Raw genomic sequence first — 19,376 nt, forward strand, 5'->3', positions numbered from 1 at the left:
TCTGCATTCTGAGTTCTTCTGCATTTGGTAATTTTGGTCCATTTTGCTGTTAATACTTTTACTTTTGGAGTTTTATCACAGTGTTGGTTTGCTACTTTTACTGAAGCTCAGCATCTGAATACTTTTTCCACTTCTATTTACCACTAATCTGCCTGCAAGTTATCAGACACTACATTTATTCTCTCATCCTTTTACCTGCTTTCCTGTTTTTCTCTTCAGTATTATATTTAACCAGCGTCTCCCTGGATGCATCAAGCAGGAACACAGTCACACATTTAGACAATAACAATAACGCCTCCCATAGCACTTGTGAGCCTGAAAGAAATGTCGTCTGTTGTGTACAAAATCCAAGCTTTTCTTCCTAAAAATTTCTGCCTCCAGTTGTTGCCCCTCCCTCCCTACCTCCCCCCTTCCAGCCTGAGGGAGTGGAGATGAGTGGCACGTGTGCTGTGACCCACTGTAAATGACTGCTAATGTTTTAACTGGGAGAATTAGGCTTTCATCACGCAGACGAATGCAAATAGCGCTGCAATAGCACTGGCGTCTGGCGCGTGTGTCTGTGTGTGTGTTTGCACTGTCAGGGTGGCGGGCGGAGATTGGGGTCAGACTCATTTACAAAACTTAGCATCACGGCTCGGGGGTTGAGGGGATGCGGGGGAGAAAAGGTTCCTCTGCTGATTATGGCTTGTGTAATTACGTGTGTGCGTGTGTCTGTATGCACGTGTGTGTGTGTGTGTGTGTGTGTGTGTGTGTGTGTGTGTGTGTGTGTGTGTGTGTGTGTGTGTGTGTGTGTGTGTGTGTGTGTGTGTGTGTGTGTGTGTGTGTGTGTGTGTGTGTGTGTGTGTGTGTGTGCGCGCGTGTGTGTGTATCTGCGTGTGTAATTACGGAAAGGAGTGATGCATGCCTGGCCTGTCCCTCCCTCTCGGCTTAGAACAGCGTGTCAGAGAGAATATGCAGGATTTAATTATAGACGAATTAAAATTGGTAATGAAATTGGGCATGAACAAACTACAAATAGCAGATGAAAAGGGAGGCCTGTCCCCGGGGGGTTGAGCCGGAGATAGCGGTGTGCCTGCTTGCTTGGCTGTCTGAGTGCCTGTGGATGTGTGTGTGTGTGTGTGTGTTGTGTGTGTGTGTGTGTGTGTGTGTGTGTGTGTGTGTGTGTGTGTGTGTGTGTGTGTGTGTGTGTGTGTGCGCGCTGATGATGACTGATTAGAAACATTCTGAGATAAAATAAAGCTACTAGAGAACTGCTGCTTTGCATTAGCTGTGTACAGGGAGCTACAGCAGAGTGAGAAGTGATGGGTAAAACAATAAAGTTATGGTTTAAAAAAAAAAAAAAAAAGGACCCACTATCCTCAGGTCACATTACTGGTGATGGAAAGTATTGTTTGTACTGAACGCACAATAAGTGTTCTCACCTCCAGCTGGGGCACAAAAATAGTCATTTGTCCTTGAAGGAAACGGTTCCCACTGGAATATCTCAGAATTTGAGACGTGTTTTTCACATAAACCAAGTTCGGGATTTTCTAAAATTAGCAGCAGATATTAGGGACGATTAACCCTACTAGTACAGTTTTACAATTATTTAATTCAGTCCTTGGATTTGATGGCAGTTTTCAGCTGATTACTTCCACTACGAATGAGATTGTTCATCCCTTTTAACCTTTATGACCTGCAAGGGAAGGAAGAAGGAAAAGTCATCTTAAAGCTGATGTAAATAAACAAAATTCAGCCATGGAAATTCTGGGGGTGAAAAATTTAAATCAAATTCAAAAAAATTAAATTAAACTAAAGCTTGAACAATAAATCATGTTGGGGACGTGGTTGACTGATCCTCTGTGATATTAAAGGTCTCCTTCTTTTCCCTCTCGCTCTTCCTTTTCCCAGAATGCTGTGCGCCACAACCTGAGTCTGCACAAGTGTTTTGTTCGTGTTGAGAACGTGAAGGGGGCCGTGTGGACTGTGGATGAAGTTGAATACCAAAAGAGGAGACCACCAAAGATGACCGGGTAAATGCAGGCAGACACACACACACACACACACACACACACACACACACACACACACACACACACACACACACACACACACACACAGACATATTGGTTGTCTTGGTGTTCAGTCGAGGCTGATGTGAGTGTGAGCTTATTGCTGCTGGCACTATGATTGCTTAAATGCAGACTCTATTATCACCACGAGGCCAACTCAGGAATCAAGTGAAACAAAGCTGCTGCCTTCTAATGTACGTGTGTGTGCGTGTGTGTGTGTGTGTGTGCGTGTGTTTTTCCCTGTTTGTCGACACCATTAGTAAGCAGCTGTGTGAGATGCAAGACAGCAAAAAAAACCTTGTTAGCGTGTGTAAACAGATGTTCTTCCCGACCACCAGAGAACGGCGGGATAATTGCGCACACGGCACCTGCACACCAGATATCACACACGTTCATATGTGTGTTCTTAGCATCTGTTTACAGTCTGTGGATGGTTCTATTTGTAGCAAACGCATTTGTGAGATTTGTCATGGGGCTTTGAGTGAAGTGATATCTTTTCACATGTGTGCGCAATATGTGATTCTCCCCCCCCCTCTCTCTCTCTCTCTCTCTCTCTCTCTCTCTCTCTCTCTCTCTCTCTCTCTTCCTGTGTGTGTGTCTGCATGTGTGTAGAAGTCCCACTCTGGTGAAAAACATGATTTCAGGCCTCGGCTTTGGATCCCTAAACGCCAGCTACCAGGTAAGGCCTTTCCTCACACACACACACACACACACACACACACACACACACACACACACACACACACACACACACACACACACACAGACAGTCATAATCAAGGACAATAATATCAATTCCCTCTTATAATTAGCCGATTCCCTGACGAGGCTCCCACCACCTTCCCCCTCCGCCTCCCACATCAACACACACTCTCACCTCCCACCTCACCTTCTCACAGGTGCCACCCTCACCACCACAAAAACACACACACACACACACACACACACACACACACACACACACACACACACACACACTAGACCTGTCGCTTCATTTCAGTCCAGACGTACCCCCCACCCCCCACACTCCCACCCACACACGTGCAATTTTGCGACTGAGATGATTTATAGCGTCAAGTAGTTGTCAATTAAGGTTACTGCATAAAATTATCGCCTGTCCCAGAAAATCTACCTCTGAGCCAGTGAGAATTCCTTTTGTCTTTTTTTTTTTCCATCTGAGTGAGAGGGGAGGTGGGGTGAGCCTCACAGCCAGTGTCCGACTGTTTCATCAAACATCTGGATGTCAGCGTTTAGAAAAGGGACAGAAGCTTCTCTTGTTGCTTCTTTTCTGCAAGATATTGATGTTTATGTGTTCAAGTTGAGACTCAATCTCTACTAACATTCCTGTTGAGACTTTCGTATTCAACACACTCACACACACTTATGTCTGGGCCTTAAATGTACAAGCAGAGCCCTGGATGGGGAAAGCACTGTATTTAAGTGCCCCCTAGTGGTTTGGCAGGTTCACTTGCACGCTAGTGGACACAAATGTGCTCCATGTGAAGGAGCTCTTATCAGTATATAAAGAAAAGCTCTCCGTAGGATTTCATTGAATCATGTTTTAGGTCGAGTTCTGTGTATGTTTAGCTTCCTCATGAATTGTGATTGCATTAAAAACAAAAATTGTCCAAGTTGAGTTACATATTCCATGTTCATACAGTTGTTCTAAATGTGCATATACGTGTAGAAAATGAAAAATGTCCCATTTGAATTTTCAGTACACACCTCTGTATGTGCAGGCGGCTCTGGCAGAAAGCAGTCTGTCTCTGCTCAATAGCCCCGCCCTGGTGACCTCTCCGTCTGCCGCCAGCCTCAACATGCTGCACGTGGGCCATGATGATGTCAGCTCCACCGTAGAGCAGGTCAACAGCAATGGCAGCTGCAGCCCGACGCTCAGCCCCCAACAGTACAGGTAAACACAGACATAAGAAACAAAAGAAAACTGCTTTAATAACATGTACTGAGGGTATTTAGATTTACGTTGTTCCTGTCGGCCAATACGACAAACTGATGGTGGTACAATATATAACTGGCCAGTCTGAAGCATCAATGGAAACCTTCTTCCTCCTGTTTGGAAGCAGATTCAAAAATATCACTGCAAGTTTTATCAGAGTTTTAGTTCCATTATAATCTGAGCACTTTCTCTGAGGCCGTTTAATTTTCATGAACTCGGCAGGAATTTTTTGACAACTATTGTTTACATTTTAGAATATACGTACATCAGTCAGCTGATTAGTAAGTGGTTTCTGATTTTGCATGTATTTTTTGTAAAACATAAAATTGTAAAAATTTAACCAGGCCTTCAGAAATATTGTAAGAGGTACACGAATAATACACAGACCTTAATTTTAATAGGTAGAGCTATTTTATAATCGCACACAGACTGTAAACCACAGATTGCATGATTATTGTTGGATTCAAAGATCAGTTTTATGCTTCTGTTGCCACAAGTGCTCCAAAATTTTACAGTAAATAATAGATATAAAACAAGAGGAAATACACATTTCTTAAAACTGAACAAAAGGAAACTACCCTGATTGAAATATTGCACCACATATTTTGGGTGAAGCAAATCTTTAAATGCAAATCTGGGATCAGTGTTGTGCTTGAAACCATCACCTCACCCTGTGCTGTCTCCTGCAGCCACCCGGTGCATGTGAAGGAGGAGCCCACTGATGTGGAGGAGGACAGTCGGCCAGTTTCCCTCCTGGCTGGCGTCACACACAGCCTGCCATTGCCGAGTGACGAGCGCGACCTGGAGGAGGATCTTCCCATGGAGGAGCTTGAGTAGGACATATTCCAGACAGAGCAGAGGGACGGGACTTATTGAGATCAACCCCCCATCACTCCACCCCAAACCCCCCGAGACCCTCCCAATGGTGCGAAGAGGAAAAGATAGCAACAGTACACTTAAGAGAGAGAGAAAAAAAAAAAGAGAATGATTTTTGTTTTTAAGAAAATTCAAGCAACTAAGGACGACATTGAGAAACTCCAAACAGGGTTCGATGACCTTTGTTACTTTCAGACGCAAAAACAAGACTGTGGCGCACTGCTTTACCTCCATGTGTTGCTCTCCCAACACTTGGCACAGAGGTGTAACACCACTTAATGCATACACACGCACACAAATACATACACACACACACACACACACACACACACACACACACACACACACACACACACACACACACACACACACACACACACACACACACACACTCTCATTCACTTGTCATGTCTTGTCATCCTCCCTGGAAAAAAAATCCCCCCTCGATGTAGAGACGTGGACACACTCTCCTCCTCGCCCCACCTCCCGATGCACGCCCTCCTCTCTGGTGTCGCGGGCTGCCTCATAAGAAGACACGCAGATGTGTGTGTTCAAAAGAACGAGACCCTCACACACACACACACAAACACACACACAGGATCATGTGTATATAGATTTGGAGCAGCAAACCTCTCCTTCTTCCCCCTCTTCGAGTCAATCACTTGCTTTTTCATTTTCTTTGATTTGATTAAAATGAAACTGTTGGGCTTCAAGATGAGGAGGAAGGAAGAGTGCTTTCGAAGATTACCTCCAACAGCACTCCACCAACACTTCTGCAAAGCAGGCTCCTGTCGCCACACGTGTGCGTGAGCTCGCGGCGAGGCCGAGGCGCCGCGGGCACCGGTCCCCGGTCCCCCGCCCAAACTTTTGCCAGCAGCAAGGCACTTAGTGAGGGACACCTTTTAAACTCTTGCTTCTAAGTGAAAAAAAAGAAGACATTTTCTTACCCTACCTAGATCCCCTCCCGTCCCCCACCCCATCCCCCACACCCCCAGAAGACTGCAGGAATAGGACCATGTGGTGCTGTCCTTCTTCTCTGCTCCATCTGCAGGTGGAGCGATGAGCATGGAACACTTTGGAGAAAAAGAAGAACAGAGGGGAAGCAGTGAGACATGACGGACGAGGCGTCTACACAAATATTGTGACTAAAAAAGAAAACTGTTGATGATTATGGAATATAACAAGAAAAAAATGTGTGGTAGCTTTTGTCATTTCCTTTTTCTTTTCTTTTTTTTTATTTGATGTTATTTTCATTGTTTATTTTTGAGGATCAATATTTCCTAGGTGGCGTTCTGTTTTGACGCACCTTTTCTAAGAATGCTGTTTTTGTTTTTGTATTGTAAGTTGTTTGGTTTACTCTGGTTGTTCACACCATTCCAAATGAGTATTGGCAAAAAACAAAAAACAAAAAAAACAATAACAACAAGAAGCGCAGTATTGTCCCAACTTACCTGACCCCTACACCTGCCCCTCCCCCTTCCTCTCCCAAGTGTAGCAGGCAAGAACATTGGAAATAGCACTTAAAGTTGCCATTATCCAGACAGATTATTTAACAGCTGAATCTTTTTTTTTCTTTTAATTCTCTCTCATTCACTTGTTTTTGGTTGTGTATTTAGTTGAGAAATATCCGTAATGCTTTAAAAAAATATATATATATATATATTATTATTACTGCAGTCAGAGAATACCTCATCCCACAAAAGTTCCACCTGGAACTGTGTCCAAATTGCTAAAGAAATAAGGAGGAATTCTTTCTGTGGGACACCAAATGTGGCAACTCTGCTCAGCTTCGATTCAAAGCTCTATGGTTGTAATAGTTACTGTGTAGAAGCTATCTGCAATTCACTGTGTGAGTTTGTGTTAAAGGAATAGCACGTGAGATTTGTTTCTTTGTTTTCCGTGAGCATAAAAGCATTACTTTTCTCTACAGTGCCATACCAAATTTAACATTTATTTTAATCTATTATCTGCTTATTCCCGTTTTATTTTTGTTACAGGTAACCAAAGAAATATGTAGAAAACCAAAAACCCTGTAGTTTATTTTGCCCTTTATGTTACTTTTTTTTTTTTTTCTTAAAGAACTGGCCAAAAGACAACAAACCAGGAGTTTGAATTCTTATTATTGTATTCATATAACTATTGTGTTAAAATTATACATGACTTACAGTGCTGACCATTCCAAAAACCAAAGTGTGTAAAGCAAACTAGAATTTGGAGACGGTTACATACGACTCATTTTAGGTGTGAGGCCAAAAACTAGTATTAACGAACCTCGCACAGTTCCTCTGGAAAACAGACGAAAGAGAAAAGAAAAGCACTTAGAGGTGAAACCTTGTCTCTCCCATGTACTCAGGCTCACCTGTGTTCCAAACACAACCCTACGACTGGCCCTTCCACAGTATGAGCAGGCCCAAAAATTAGGCACTCGTGAAGCATTTGAACATTTATGTATCTATATAGTCTGAGAAGCCAACAAAAACAAAGGCGAAATGAAACTTTTAAAACACCTGGTGTTACAAGGTACTTTTTCTGATGCTGTTGTAATGAACATTTGGAGTTTTTAAATGTAGAAAAAAATTGCTCTTTAAACACAGAAATGCCCTCTAGATCTGCATGTAGTGTCCACAGGAAGAGTGTGCTGTAATGTGCTCCGAAAAGTCACTTCTTTGGACAGGGAGGAGTTATTCCAAATATCTATTGATAATACATTTAAAAGAGGGAACGGCTACAAACGATGAAAATATGCCAATGTAAGAGGAAAACAACCAAGGGACATCATGTAATTTAAAAGTTGGGTTCATATTTTCATACTTTTTGTCCAACTATCTCTTGCACTTCAGATGTTTTTTCTTATTTATAATGAAAGAACCTTTCCGATGACTTTGTGTTCAAACAGGACTGTTTCCTGCCACATTAGAGACAGGCAGACAGGCATCTTGAAATGAGATAAAAACCAAAAATAACACTACCTCCTTTTCAAAACAGTTCAACACATAGCCAATGGGAGACTGAACTCTTGTATTTTTTTTCCTCCATTCTTCCTCAATGATAATAATGAATGCCAAAATTGTTGTTACACTTACTGTATGACTGACAGGAAAAAAAAAAGAAGCTATTTGGTGATCCGGACTCCCAAACACATCCGCTTGAGCCCAAAAACATAGAGACGTTTCACTTTCCATAGAATTCAAAATGACTACCTCTCCTTAAACCACATCTAAAGCACTCTCTACGTCTCGACCTGTGTTGTGAAGTGCTCACTGTATACGAACAGCTGTGGAAAACTGACTGTGTCCCTGCACCCGATTAACATTGAAGCCTCTCGACTGTGTTATGCCTGTGCGTGTGCTTGTTCGTGGTCGGTCTCCCTTCTCAGCCACTGAGAAGCTGGTCATTAATGGCCACGAGCTGGTCGTCAGAAGTAGCGATGGGTCGAATATATCGGCGCACACACGCACAGGGGTACAACAGAAGCGTAGACGCAGGGCTATGGGTTAGTGCAAACTGAGGCTCTGACCATCCAGCTATCCAAAGACCCACAACACAGCAGCGCCCCCTTCACTGAGACACCCACAGAGACGTCGAGAAGACGAACACACGTATCGAAACTCATCACTACTACTAGTAATATCCAAACCAAGAGGAACTGCTGCATACAGTACATAGATGATCTCTGACTCGTGCTTTAAGGTGCACCTGTAAACAAAGCTGTTTTTTAAAGATGTAGATTGTTCGCAGGTCACCATGTTAACACTTCTGTTCTTTCTCCAGCTTGGCATAACAATGATGTATTCTTGTATATTGATGCTTGGCTTCTCTCTCCAGGGCATTCTTTCCCATATTGTCCTTTTGATTTTTCTCTTCTCTTTTCGGGGTTTCTTTTTTTTTTTTCTGCACCTGTTTAGCTATTGTAAAGCTTTCAGCTCTTATTCCTATACTGTACTGCTAATGCTGAAGTATATGTATTTATCATATTAAGTGCTGCAGGTATCTTGGTTTAATAGTTTTTTTTGTTTGTTTGTTTTGTTTTTTCCATTTTTTTTCAGTTCTTCATAAAACGTCTGGGACGCTGATTTTTTAAGTGTATTATCTCTAAAAAAAAAAAAAAAAAAAGAAAAGAATTAAAGTTAGATCAGTGGTTTAGGTAACACCTGTTTGTATATTTATCTTAGCTAGGTCTATTTTGATACTTTTTTGTCTCTGTACTGCATTTATGCATTTTTAAGGAAAGAAAAAAAACAACAAATGGAAAACAAACTAAAAAGTTTCTTCATTATGTATTGATACCTCAGAAGGACTTTTTCTCAAAGACAGGACCAAAACCTCTGAAAAGAAAAAGAGAAAGAGGAAAAAAAAAAATGTAAGAATATGTAGCCCCTCTCTTGCTTTAAAAAATGCGGAGCTCTAGAAAGCTGTTGGTCCTTTCAGGTGCCAATATATGTCCCTGCTCCCTGTGACCCCTCCCTCTGACCCCTGACCCCTTTCATTCCTGTGCTGAACTCCGACCCGCAGAGCTGTCAATCATCTGCAGGTGCCGTGGGGGTGTCACTGAGTCAAACACCTGGCAGGTGGTGACCAGCCACAAACCTCATCTCCCAGTCCCACAGAGGCAGATCAAAGATTGGCACTGTTGCATTTTTGATACTCCTCCTCTTGCGTAGTCTCAATACCAAAATGTGGTAGAGATGCAGCTCATCCTCTGACTACCAAAGGCATTGCAAGCAAAACATTGCTTAGTCCAAACTCCAGAACTGTAACCAAACTCTAACCAAACCAATGCCACAACCTTAACCAAACAAAAAAAAAACCAAGCTACTTCCAAAACTCTCCATCGACTTCACCGATCACCTTTACTGATAGCTGTTATCTCTCATACATCCATGTAACGGTGTTGTAGGGGCAGCCTACATCCCATTGGCTGGTGACTGACTCAAAGGACGCAGGGGAGATCAAATCCTGACGTGTGATTGGACAGTTCTGAGGTGTCATGTGAGGGGGGAAGGGACTCTCAAAGTGGAGCATTTGCCTGACGTTATGATCAAGTAGACAGCCAGAATCCGATGGAACTACCACTTCAGCTCTCCTCTGGTTAAACCTTAGGAATGTGTGTACATTTTCAGCAGTGACTCTCTGCATTGTTTCTTAGTTCAGTTTACCTGTTTACCTCTCTTTATCCTTTGGTTTTTGTTATGTTTCTTGTTATTTGAAAAAGTGTGACCCGAGGACGAGGCGGGAACAGGGACTGGGTGGTGGCTTTAGACAGATTAGTGGAGCCCAGCCCTCGGACCCTCCACCCCGGGTAGCCATGTAATGCCAGTCACTGCCCTTTTCCTTCATGCTGTATAAAAACACACACATATATCTGTGTATTTGTAACCTGAATCTTCTTGTGTCTGTCCATGCAGACAATAAAAAAACTGTACAGTAGGTCTAGTTGCATGTAATCTGTACTAATTATTGACAATGGCATTATAAAATGCAATAAAATACTTATTACACTGTCATATGCTGCGTCCTTGTTTCTGCTCCAATGGTATAGACACACTAGTATCACACAAACTTACTAACATGAAGCTCTGTACGATGTAATTCACATTAAGACGGTGTCAGACATGTTGAGCCACATTTGCTGCGACTTTTGTTCTCGTCCCTTTAAATTGCCTTACACATTGTGCACCCTGCACCCTAAAAAGAAAAGACTATATATTACACACCAACACAAACTGAAACGGCAGTGTTATACTTGCAGGAAATATGCACCATTAAAATGAAGATACTCCAATTTACTCTGTGACCTCCGGCAGACTACTTGTCATATAAATGTTCTACTGCTGACTGCTATAATTAAGGAAAAACCAATAAAGGCAGCTACTGTTAACAGTGAAGGAAGGCTGACTGTATTTGGCAAATTAAGCTAATTATTGTCTTGTTGAGTTTGGCTGCACGGGGAAAGGTAGAATATAAAGACTCCTGTTTGTAAAAACCAACAGCGCTGCACCAAATGTCTACGTCAAAATCAGGCTCACCTGAAACATATTCAAGAGCTCTTCATTTGGAAAAAACAAAGAGTTGCAAATAGCAGCTTTAGCTGCTTTGGTTTTAAGGTCTTTATGCAGAAAATATTATTTTAATTCCAAGTATAAAAAAAAATAAAAAATTATAACAAAAAATGAACCCTGATATAAAACATGTCAAATAATCATTAGTCATAATCATCAAAATAGTCCTATGCAGTGTAGTAGTTGGCCAAGACAACTGCTCGGTGGAAACTTCTTTGAGTTGGAAGTTTGTTCTGCATCAGTCCTGCAGGCCTTCAGAGGTCAGCATGTGCTGTGATACAGAGAACGGCCACCAGGAGGAGTAAACAAACCAGACAACACAAGCAGCATCTCATAAACACGCAACTCGGCAACAAACATTATGGGAGTCCACTGACACGGTCTGACCAACAGGGTGGGCCAGAGAGTGCAGAACAAACAAGAACACCGAGTGAATTATCTCTCCTGCTTGTGATGGAGTGAATGACATGAACACAGGTGGCTGAGATCTCCTTAGGGTTTATAGAATAGGTGGTGTGTACTGTACTGTGTGGGGTTAAAAAATACTTTTCTGTCACTTATACTCTTAGTTTACCCAACTACCTACATTTTCCCTTCTCCTCCTTCTCTTCCTCCACCTCTGTCTGTCTCTCTTGCAGGTTTACATGCCCTACAGCCTTCTTCTTTTAAAACTCCACCCTGCATCATGGATGTGTTGCCACAGGGAGAAAAAAATGGAAACTGGCTGGATGTTTTTTGGGAAAGTTGAAACTTTGTTTAATCTTGTGCTTTTAGTGAACTTCTCCGTTAGTCAGCTGGGAGGAAACTCGCTCTTGACGCTTAAATCCCTGTGACATTTGGTTTTGGGAGAGACCCCATCCTAAGCCTATTAGGGACCCACAAAGCACACAATCTCTCTCTCACACACACACACACACACACACACACACACACACACACACACACACACACACACACACACACACACACACTCACTGGCATGCACGCATGGTGAATACTAAACAGAAAACTTAGTAGCTGCTATATACTTGTAAAAGGTGAGCCAGGGTGCACAGCAATAAACAAAGGTGGTTATTCTTGGTGTGGCTCGGTGGTGTTTGGCACAAACCTGAGTTTGAACCTCTGCATACATTTCTTAATGCTCATATGCACAGAGTACGCATTAGGCGAATATGAGTGTGCGTTGTACAGTGAGTGTTTGAGTGATTTGGATTTGAACGCTAATGCATCCGCTTGCCTGTCGGTGAGCATGGACTCGCGTTGCTAAATCAATATGCATGTGTGTGTGTGTGTGTGTGCATGAGTGCATGGGTGGGTGTGAAGGGCTGCTAGTCCCAACAGCATGGAGAGCACTGAGGTCCAGGCAGACCCTCTGAGTCACAAAATAAATTCTCTGAAAGCCATGCAGACATCTCCCTCCATCTCCCCAGTTCACTCTGTCTTCCTGTCTCTCCCTTCTGTGGCTGCAGCAGTGGGCTGCCCGCCAAACAGTATACTGACTCACTGAAAACAACACAACATACTGTGTGCATCTGCTGTTGCATGCATCCACAAGGCTCTCTTTCTCTTCTCTTTGTCTGCATTCAAATTTGGGCCCGCACATTTCTCTTTTTTGCTGCTTTCATGTAAAGCCGTGATATGCTCTTGCGCTCAGTTTGGCTTCACTTACTGACAGCCCGTTGTGCATTCACCATTATGATACTAATGTTACTAACAATGGGAAAATGGGAAAGAAACAGAAGAATCAAGTACATTTAAAAAAAATATATATACAAAAATAACGAAGTATGTGTTCACATTACCTTAAAACGTGGTACATGTATTTATTAATATTCTGCGTCATGTATGGAGGGATGAAACTGGATGTGGGTTAGGCTACTTAACGGTTTAGTAAGATGAGAATCCGTTGTATGCACCTTTGGTCTTACAGGAGCAGTGTGTCCCTACTAAAGCATTATTACCTTAACATCTATTCTGTGGACTCAACATGCAGAGTGGGCGTAATTACTTGATAAAACCTGTGTTTTGTTGAGGTCGGTTTTACCACTATATGGGTACCTCACCAAAGGGTGTAACTATGATATGAACATTGAAGGGGGGGAGGGGGTGTCCAAAGTGATATTTGCTCCCACTGTGGTCCAAAATGTAAAATGTCCAAAGTGTTATATGAATAATATTTTTTTCATATTTTCAACAAACTATAGTATGACTAAAAAAAAAGAATTATGACATTGTATAGTATGATTTCTTTTCACATTTTGGACAATATACTATTGTATGACTTTTTTATTTATTTTACGACATACTATAATATGACTTTTTTCACATTTTGGATGATACGCTATTATATGACATTTTTTTGATTTTACGACACACTATTGTATGACTTTTTTTAAATTTTACGACATACTATAATATTACTTTTTCACATTTTGGAAGACATGTATGATTTATTTATCATATTTCGGATGACATGCTACAGTATGACTTTTTTCACATTTTAGACAACATAAAAAAGTGACTTTTTTACCACATTTCGGACGACATGCAATAAGTATGACTTCCGTTGAAGTAGTGGCAGTCAACACAATAGTGCAGTTGTCAGCGTTGTCATCTCACAGTCTAAAGGTCCTGGGTTCGATACCCACCTGGGACTTTCTATGTGGAGTTTGCATGTTCCTGCATAAGTAATAACCTAAAAGTAAAATATGGACAACTAACTTATGCATGTAGTCCATGATGTAAAACAAGCATGTAGTCGTAAATGTGACAAAGTCACACTCCAAGCAAGAACATTCAATCCTCCACAGACAGAGTTCCAAGCCATCTATCAAACTGTGTACTTCCTGATTGTGAGATGACAACGCTAATAACTGCAAATTTGTGCTGCCTTTATTGGATGTTTGTCTGACTTATTTAACTTATATGACTTTTAAACTTTTTAAACAATACAGCACTGTGGTGCAGTGGTTAGTTTTGCTGCTTCCCAGTCAGACTTCATCACTCTTCAGTCAGAAGGTTCCAGGTTTGATTCTTGCCCTTGACATGGCTTTTCATCTAAGATGTTAATGTCATCCTTTCCAGAGCAAGTCTCAAACCTGGAACTTTCTGACTGAAAGGCAACAACCCCAACCACTGCACCATTGATCGCCATTACATCACATGTTTAAAAGTCATTTAAGTCAAACAAGCATGCAATAAAGGCATCAAAATGTTTAAGTTCCAAGGCCGCGTTGTCATCTCACAATCAGGAATTTCTCAGTTCGATAAAGGGCCTGGAACTTTGTGTGGAGGATTGCATGTTCTTGCTTGAATGTAATGTTTTAAATTATGGATACATAAGTTAGTCATCCATATTATGGATGACAAACTTTACTTTTAGGTTATTAGTTTAGCAGGAACATGCAAACTCCACATAGAAAGTCCCAGGCAGGTATCGAACCCGGGACCTTTTTATCACATTTCGAACGACATGCTACGGTTTGACTTTTTTTTTTTTTTTTATCACATTTCGGACGACACGCTACGGTTTGACTTTTTTTTAAATCACATTTCGGACGACACGCTACGGTTTGACTTTTTTTTTAAATCACATTTCGGACGACAGGCTACGGTTTGACTTTTTCATCACATTTCGGACGACATGACTTTCTTAAAATTTTGGGACATTTTTTTTCTTATATTGTCCAAAATTGCATCACAGACCGTTAAACTATTTTTAGTTACGTCATGTTAGATATGTTTGAACTGACATAGTATTGCTTCTACTTTGGTGACAAATTACAGACACAATCAGGAAGCCCCTCCCCCAACCCCCCGTTCTTCCCCCCACCACACACACAAATTGCAATAATTTTCTGTGTATAAATAGTGCCATTTCCTTTTCACTGAAGCTGAAGTGATTACTTGGACCGAATCAGTCTGTCTTCTGTAATAACCAGGCGTGACCGCAGTGATTTAAAAAAAGCCACGTGATCCTCAGCACTGCTGTCACTCAAGGGGTCAGCATGCAACAAACATGACAGGCAAAGAGAGCAAGAGGACTTTGCAAATCAATCCTAAAGTCAAAATAACTGATATTAATTCAAAGGATTTAAGCTATATCAACCGCATGCATGCACACACTGGACTGTTATGAAGCCTGCAGCTGTTTGTTTTTCATAGGTATGTTTTTTTTTTTCTTCCCAAGATCCCTCCCCAGAGAGGCCATGAGTCTGATGGGAAAGTAGATGAAGCTACCAATGCCATGTGTGTCAGAGAGAGAGAGAGAAAAAGAGAGGGAGAAAGGGGGGGAAAGGGGTAAAGAGAATGTGTGTGAGAGGGAGAGAGAGAGAGGGAGGGGGAGAGAGAGAGAGAGAGAGAGAGAGAGAGAGAGAGAGAGAGAGAGAGAGAGAGAGAGAGAGAGAGAGAGAGAGAGAGAGAGAGAGAGAGGGCCCCAGCTGCAGAACAAAAGCATCTTTGTGAGTGATTGGAACCACATTTTCACCCTCCCAGTCTCTCTCACTCTTGCTCTCCCTCCCAGTCACCATACTGTTCAGAAACACTGAGACAATCGCTGTCAAAAGTTTACAATAATACTCGGAGATGGACACTCATACTGCACATGTGTGTGTGTGTGTGTGTGTGTGTGTGTGTGTGTGTGTGTGTGTGTGTGTGTGTGTGTGTGTGTGTGTGTGTGTGTGTGTGGCTCCAGTTTCACTTCTCTGCAAAGACATCCCTACACACACAAACATCTCTCTCTCCCTCCCTCCCTCTCTGTGTCTCTGTCTGGACTCTCCCTCTCTCAGTCTCAACATTACCTCCCACCACATGAGATCTCATAGTCTGGTCAAAAGTGGAGCAGCTCTCTCCTTAGTCCTTCCAGGCTAGAAAGTAACCTGTTATTTTTCTCCTGGCTATCAAAGTACTGAAAAGCCTCTGAAGCCTCAGAGGCCTAAGCCAAACATAGATGAGGTCTGTGCACTGTGAGAAAGGTAGAAGATGTGCTTTCAATGTAGTAAAAAAAAATGGTATGATTGTCACTGGACATTTTGCCCTCAGTTCAGTTTGAAAACAGAGTTCATAAGTTCAATTTAAGCTAAAGTTATGATGCAGTTCCTGTTGCGCGAGAAAAAAGTGCAGCACAGTAAGGAGCTTGAAGGGAAGCTCAAGTTGAAGTATTCAAAGTTAGGTCACTTGATCAACATCAGCATGTGTGTTAAATTTGTGTGACCACTGTTACGTGTGCGATTTCACCATTGACCTGTGCTGAGGGTGCACATCAAACTTTGTGTCAGTTTTAGGAGAACTGAAAGACTCCACAGGGAGCCAGATCCGGTGAGTGTTGTTGCAGATGAGAGACATGTGCGTTTTAACTCCATGTGCAAATCGCGTCACAGTTCAGGTTGTTTCCCCTCAGACGCCTCAAAATGAGACGTTAGAACTTGGTGTGACCGTCTGACCCTGAGGGATACATTTATGAATTTATGACGCACAACCCTGAGAACGTCAAAGAGAGTGCGCTTGGTTGGACCTGATGCACCCTCTTCCGTCTTGGGCAGCGACCTTCTCTCTTAAGATTCTAATGTCACTCAGAAACACCATCCAGGCTCATTGCTTTGTTTCCAAATTCCCGACAACAGTGAATTTGTTGCGCACTCTCCGCTTAAATTCATGGTGAAAACACAAACACACACGAACCAGTGGTCACAAGAAGGCGTGTAACACAGGTGCTCATGTTGATCTCATGGTAAAAGGTCTCCAATCGTACCTTTTTCATCTTAACTGTTTTAAAGCGTTTTACAATTGGCCTCCCACTCACCAATCACGTACACACATCAGGAGCAACTTGTCGTTTGGTGTCCTGCCTGAGGACACTTGGGCGTAGCAACAGGAGGACCCTGGAATTGAAGCGCTCAACCTCACAGTTACTGGCCGACCCGCTCCACCATCTGAGGCGCAGACGCACTAATCGAGCCACATACTCACAGAAGGTATTGCCCCGTGGACCTCACTCTACTCCGCTCCGTCCCAGCACAACAGGAGCAGTTTCAGAACTTCTCGACTGCATGTCATGTTAGAAAAGCTCACTGTTGCAATGCATCATGGGAGACAAAATACTGTATCATATTTTCTATTCATTTAAAGCCATAATTCACATTTTAGGAAATGAGAAATGGGAAATGAGAGTATCAATACCTCTCTCATGTCTGGAACTAACTTGGTGAAGTCTCTGCTAGTTGCCCGGTGACTGGGGCCAACAAAATAAAAGTGTTGTTCAGCAGATTTTGTTACCTGTTGGGCTTCTCTCCCTATTTTTAGATAGTGTGGCAGTCCACCACCTCAGCTAACCACCTGCTACATATTTACAGCACAGACAAAAAAGCAATATCAATCTTCTCATTAAAGTGTCAACAAGAAACGGTCTGTATTTCCCAGAATGTCAAACTATTTCTTTGAAGGAAACCTTATGTGTTCAGGATCAGGGAGAAAATCGAATACGCTGTTACAGGAGAATGTGTCTTTATGTACATCAGCAGTATAATTGGCAGCTGATTTGATGGAGGTGAGGAATGTAGAAGGGCATTGCCAAATTCAGTTAGTTGGTGCACTAGACTTGGCGTGATTCAAAGTGTACCTGTTCACCTCTACACGAAGCTGCAATTACAACCAGAACAAAGGCAATCCGCAGATTGACAGTGTTTACAGCGTGTGCAGCACCTGCCACCTACTCTGTGACAAATGTGTTTAAATACCATTAAATAACTGTTACACAAGGTCTGATTAAATTACCACTGAGCACCCATGAATCACAAGCATGTAAATACCAACTAAGCAACACAGATGAAAGCCATTCGACTGTACTACAGAGAACCTTGTGAGAGTGGCAAATGGTGAAGTGGAGTGTGGGTCATGAACAGATGTAAAAGGATACAAAGCATAAGCTCTTCCCGAAGCTGATGACAAAAAAAATTCCCCACTGTCATTGTTCAGTGGTGGAATAGGTGAGGAAACTGAATCTTGTACAAACACAGAAGACTTGAATGCAGCCACGGTGCTTGTATTTTGGTTTATTTATCTGGGTCTTGTGTTTTTATTACACTTTAACTGTGCCGTCTCGCATTTAGGTGATGTGATGATATGGTGTAAAGGGGGAGAATTTCCCAATTAACACATGGTGATCCTGTGAATTAGCTGAAATGAACTCTGAATTTTAATATCATACAATCTGGGAGTGCTCTTGTACCATTCCTGTTAAAAATCCCCTGCAGTTTATGACAAACTGACAAGTTATGCATGTAAAGTACCAAGGGCGGCAAATATACTCAAAATGTGTTGATATGAATAAACTCGAAGACTCTTTGAAATGCTGAAGTCCCATATCAGCAAAATGTTATACTGGGGCAGCCTCTCTAGATGATGTCTTAATTTGATATCTATTAGATTTATGTGTATTTAGATTCAGAAAGTCAGTTTGGTCCACTGAACTGTAATTACCAAGCTCCCCTAAGTAACTTATAGTACGTCTACATGTCTTTCACAAACCAAAAAACAAACAGACCAAAAAAATCCTGCTGGAACAAGAACTCTTCTAACACTACCACTGCCCACACAAACTCGGACCCTCGTGCCCAGACAGACACTGAGCCCCCACAGAGCACAAATCCGGCAAATATTTCAGCGTCAAAGCCAGGCTCTCTCTCTCTCTACCGGATGAGTGACTGTACACACAAATTGAATAGGAGGGTATCATGTTGTTTGTAAAAAATGGAGCCTGTCTCAAAAGCCTCAGAAGATTTGCCACAGAGAATTACCTTGTGCCACAGCCCCGCCTCCAAACATCAATCACAGAAAACACACTCTTCAGCAAACCTCCAGGTGTCAGTCGACATGACGTGACAAGGTCTGTCAGTCATGAGCAGTATTTTTCTGTATCAGGAAACACAAGTAATTCGCCTGTTTCACTCATTTGTGCGCCCACAAAGTGTAACATTGTAAGTATTAAATAAGGTCACATTTCAAGATCTTTTGAAGGTTGACTTTGATTTTCCTATGTGAAACACAGAACAGTCACTCCTCTTGTATATTTTAATTTAGTACAGTATCAATGTAAATATATTGGCCCCTCCCCCTGCCTCCCTCATTATTTGTATTTGACCTAAAGGAAATGGTTATGCTTCCAAAGTAGATTATTCACCACAGATGTCTTAACATATCTGTGATTTATGGCTGCACTTACTCATGGACATCATCCATGAGAGTGTTTATAAGATTATGAAGTATAACGTAATATTTTGATAACTGTTGATTTTGTGTTGTTGTGTTTGGTTAAAAAAAAAAGAAGTCACTTATCTAGTACTTGATGCAACTTGATGGACAAGAGTCAGTTTCATAAAGGCACATGTTGTTGTCAGTGAGCAGGTTTTGTAAAGTTGTAAAAATATAATCAGCTGATGT

At 42.0% G+C, this 19,376-nt stretch overlaps 1 protein-coding gene across 1 annotated transcript in view; it reads left to right on the forward strand.

Annotated features, from left to right (window-relative positions):
• Positions 1-10,385, forward strand: part of foxp4 (forkhead box P4) — a 96,217-nt gene extending 85,832 nt beyond the window's left edge. The window contains 4 exon segments of the mRNA XM_069710242.1: positions 1,891-2,012; positions 2,664-2,730; positions 3,791-3,963; positions 4,695-10,385. Of these exon segments, the coding sequence (XP_069566343.1) occupies positions 1,891-2,012; positions 2,664-2,730; positions 3,791-3,963; positions 4,695-4,842 (510 nt within the window). The 3' untranslated portion in view covers positions 4,843-10,385.
• Positions 10,386-19,376: the final 8,991 nt, after the last annotated feature.

The sequence above is a fragment of the Brachyistius frenatus genome, unplaced genomic scaffold (assembly GCF_029030835.1).
Source record: "Brachyistius frenatus isolate BFR_SWC_R1_liver_20210118 unplaced genomic scaffold, ASM2903083v1 Contig_4, whole genome shotgun sequence".
Taxonomy (NCBI): domain Eukaryota; kingdom Metazoa; phylum Chordata; class Actinopteri; family Embiotocidae; genus Brachyistius; species Brachyistius frenatus.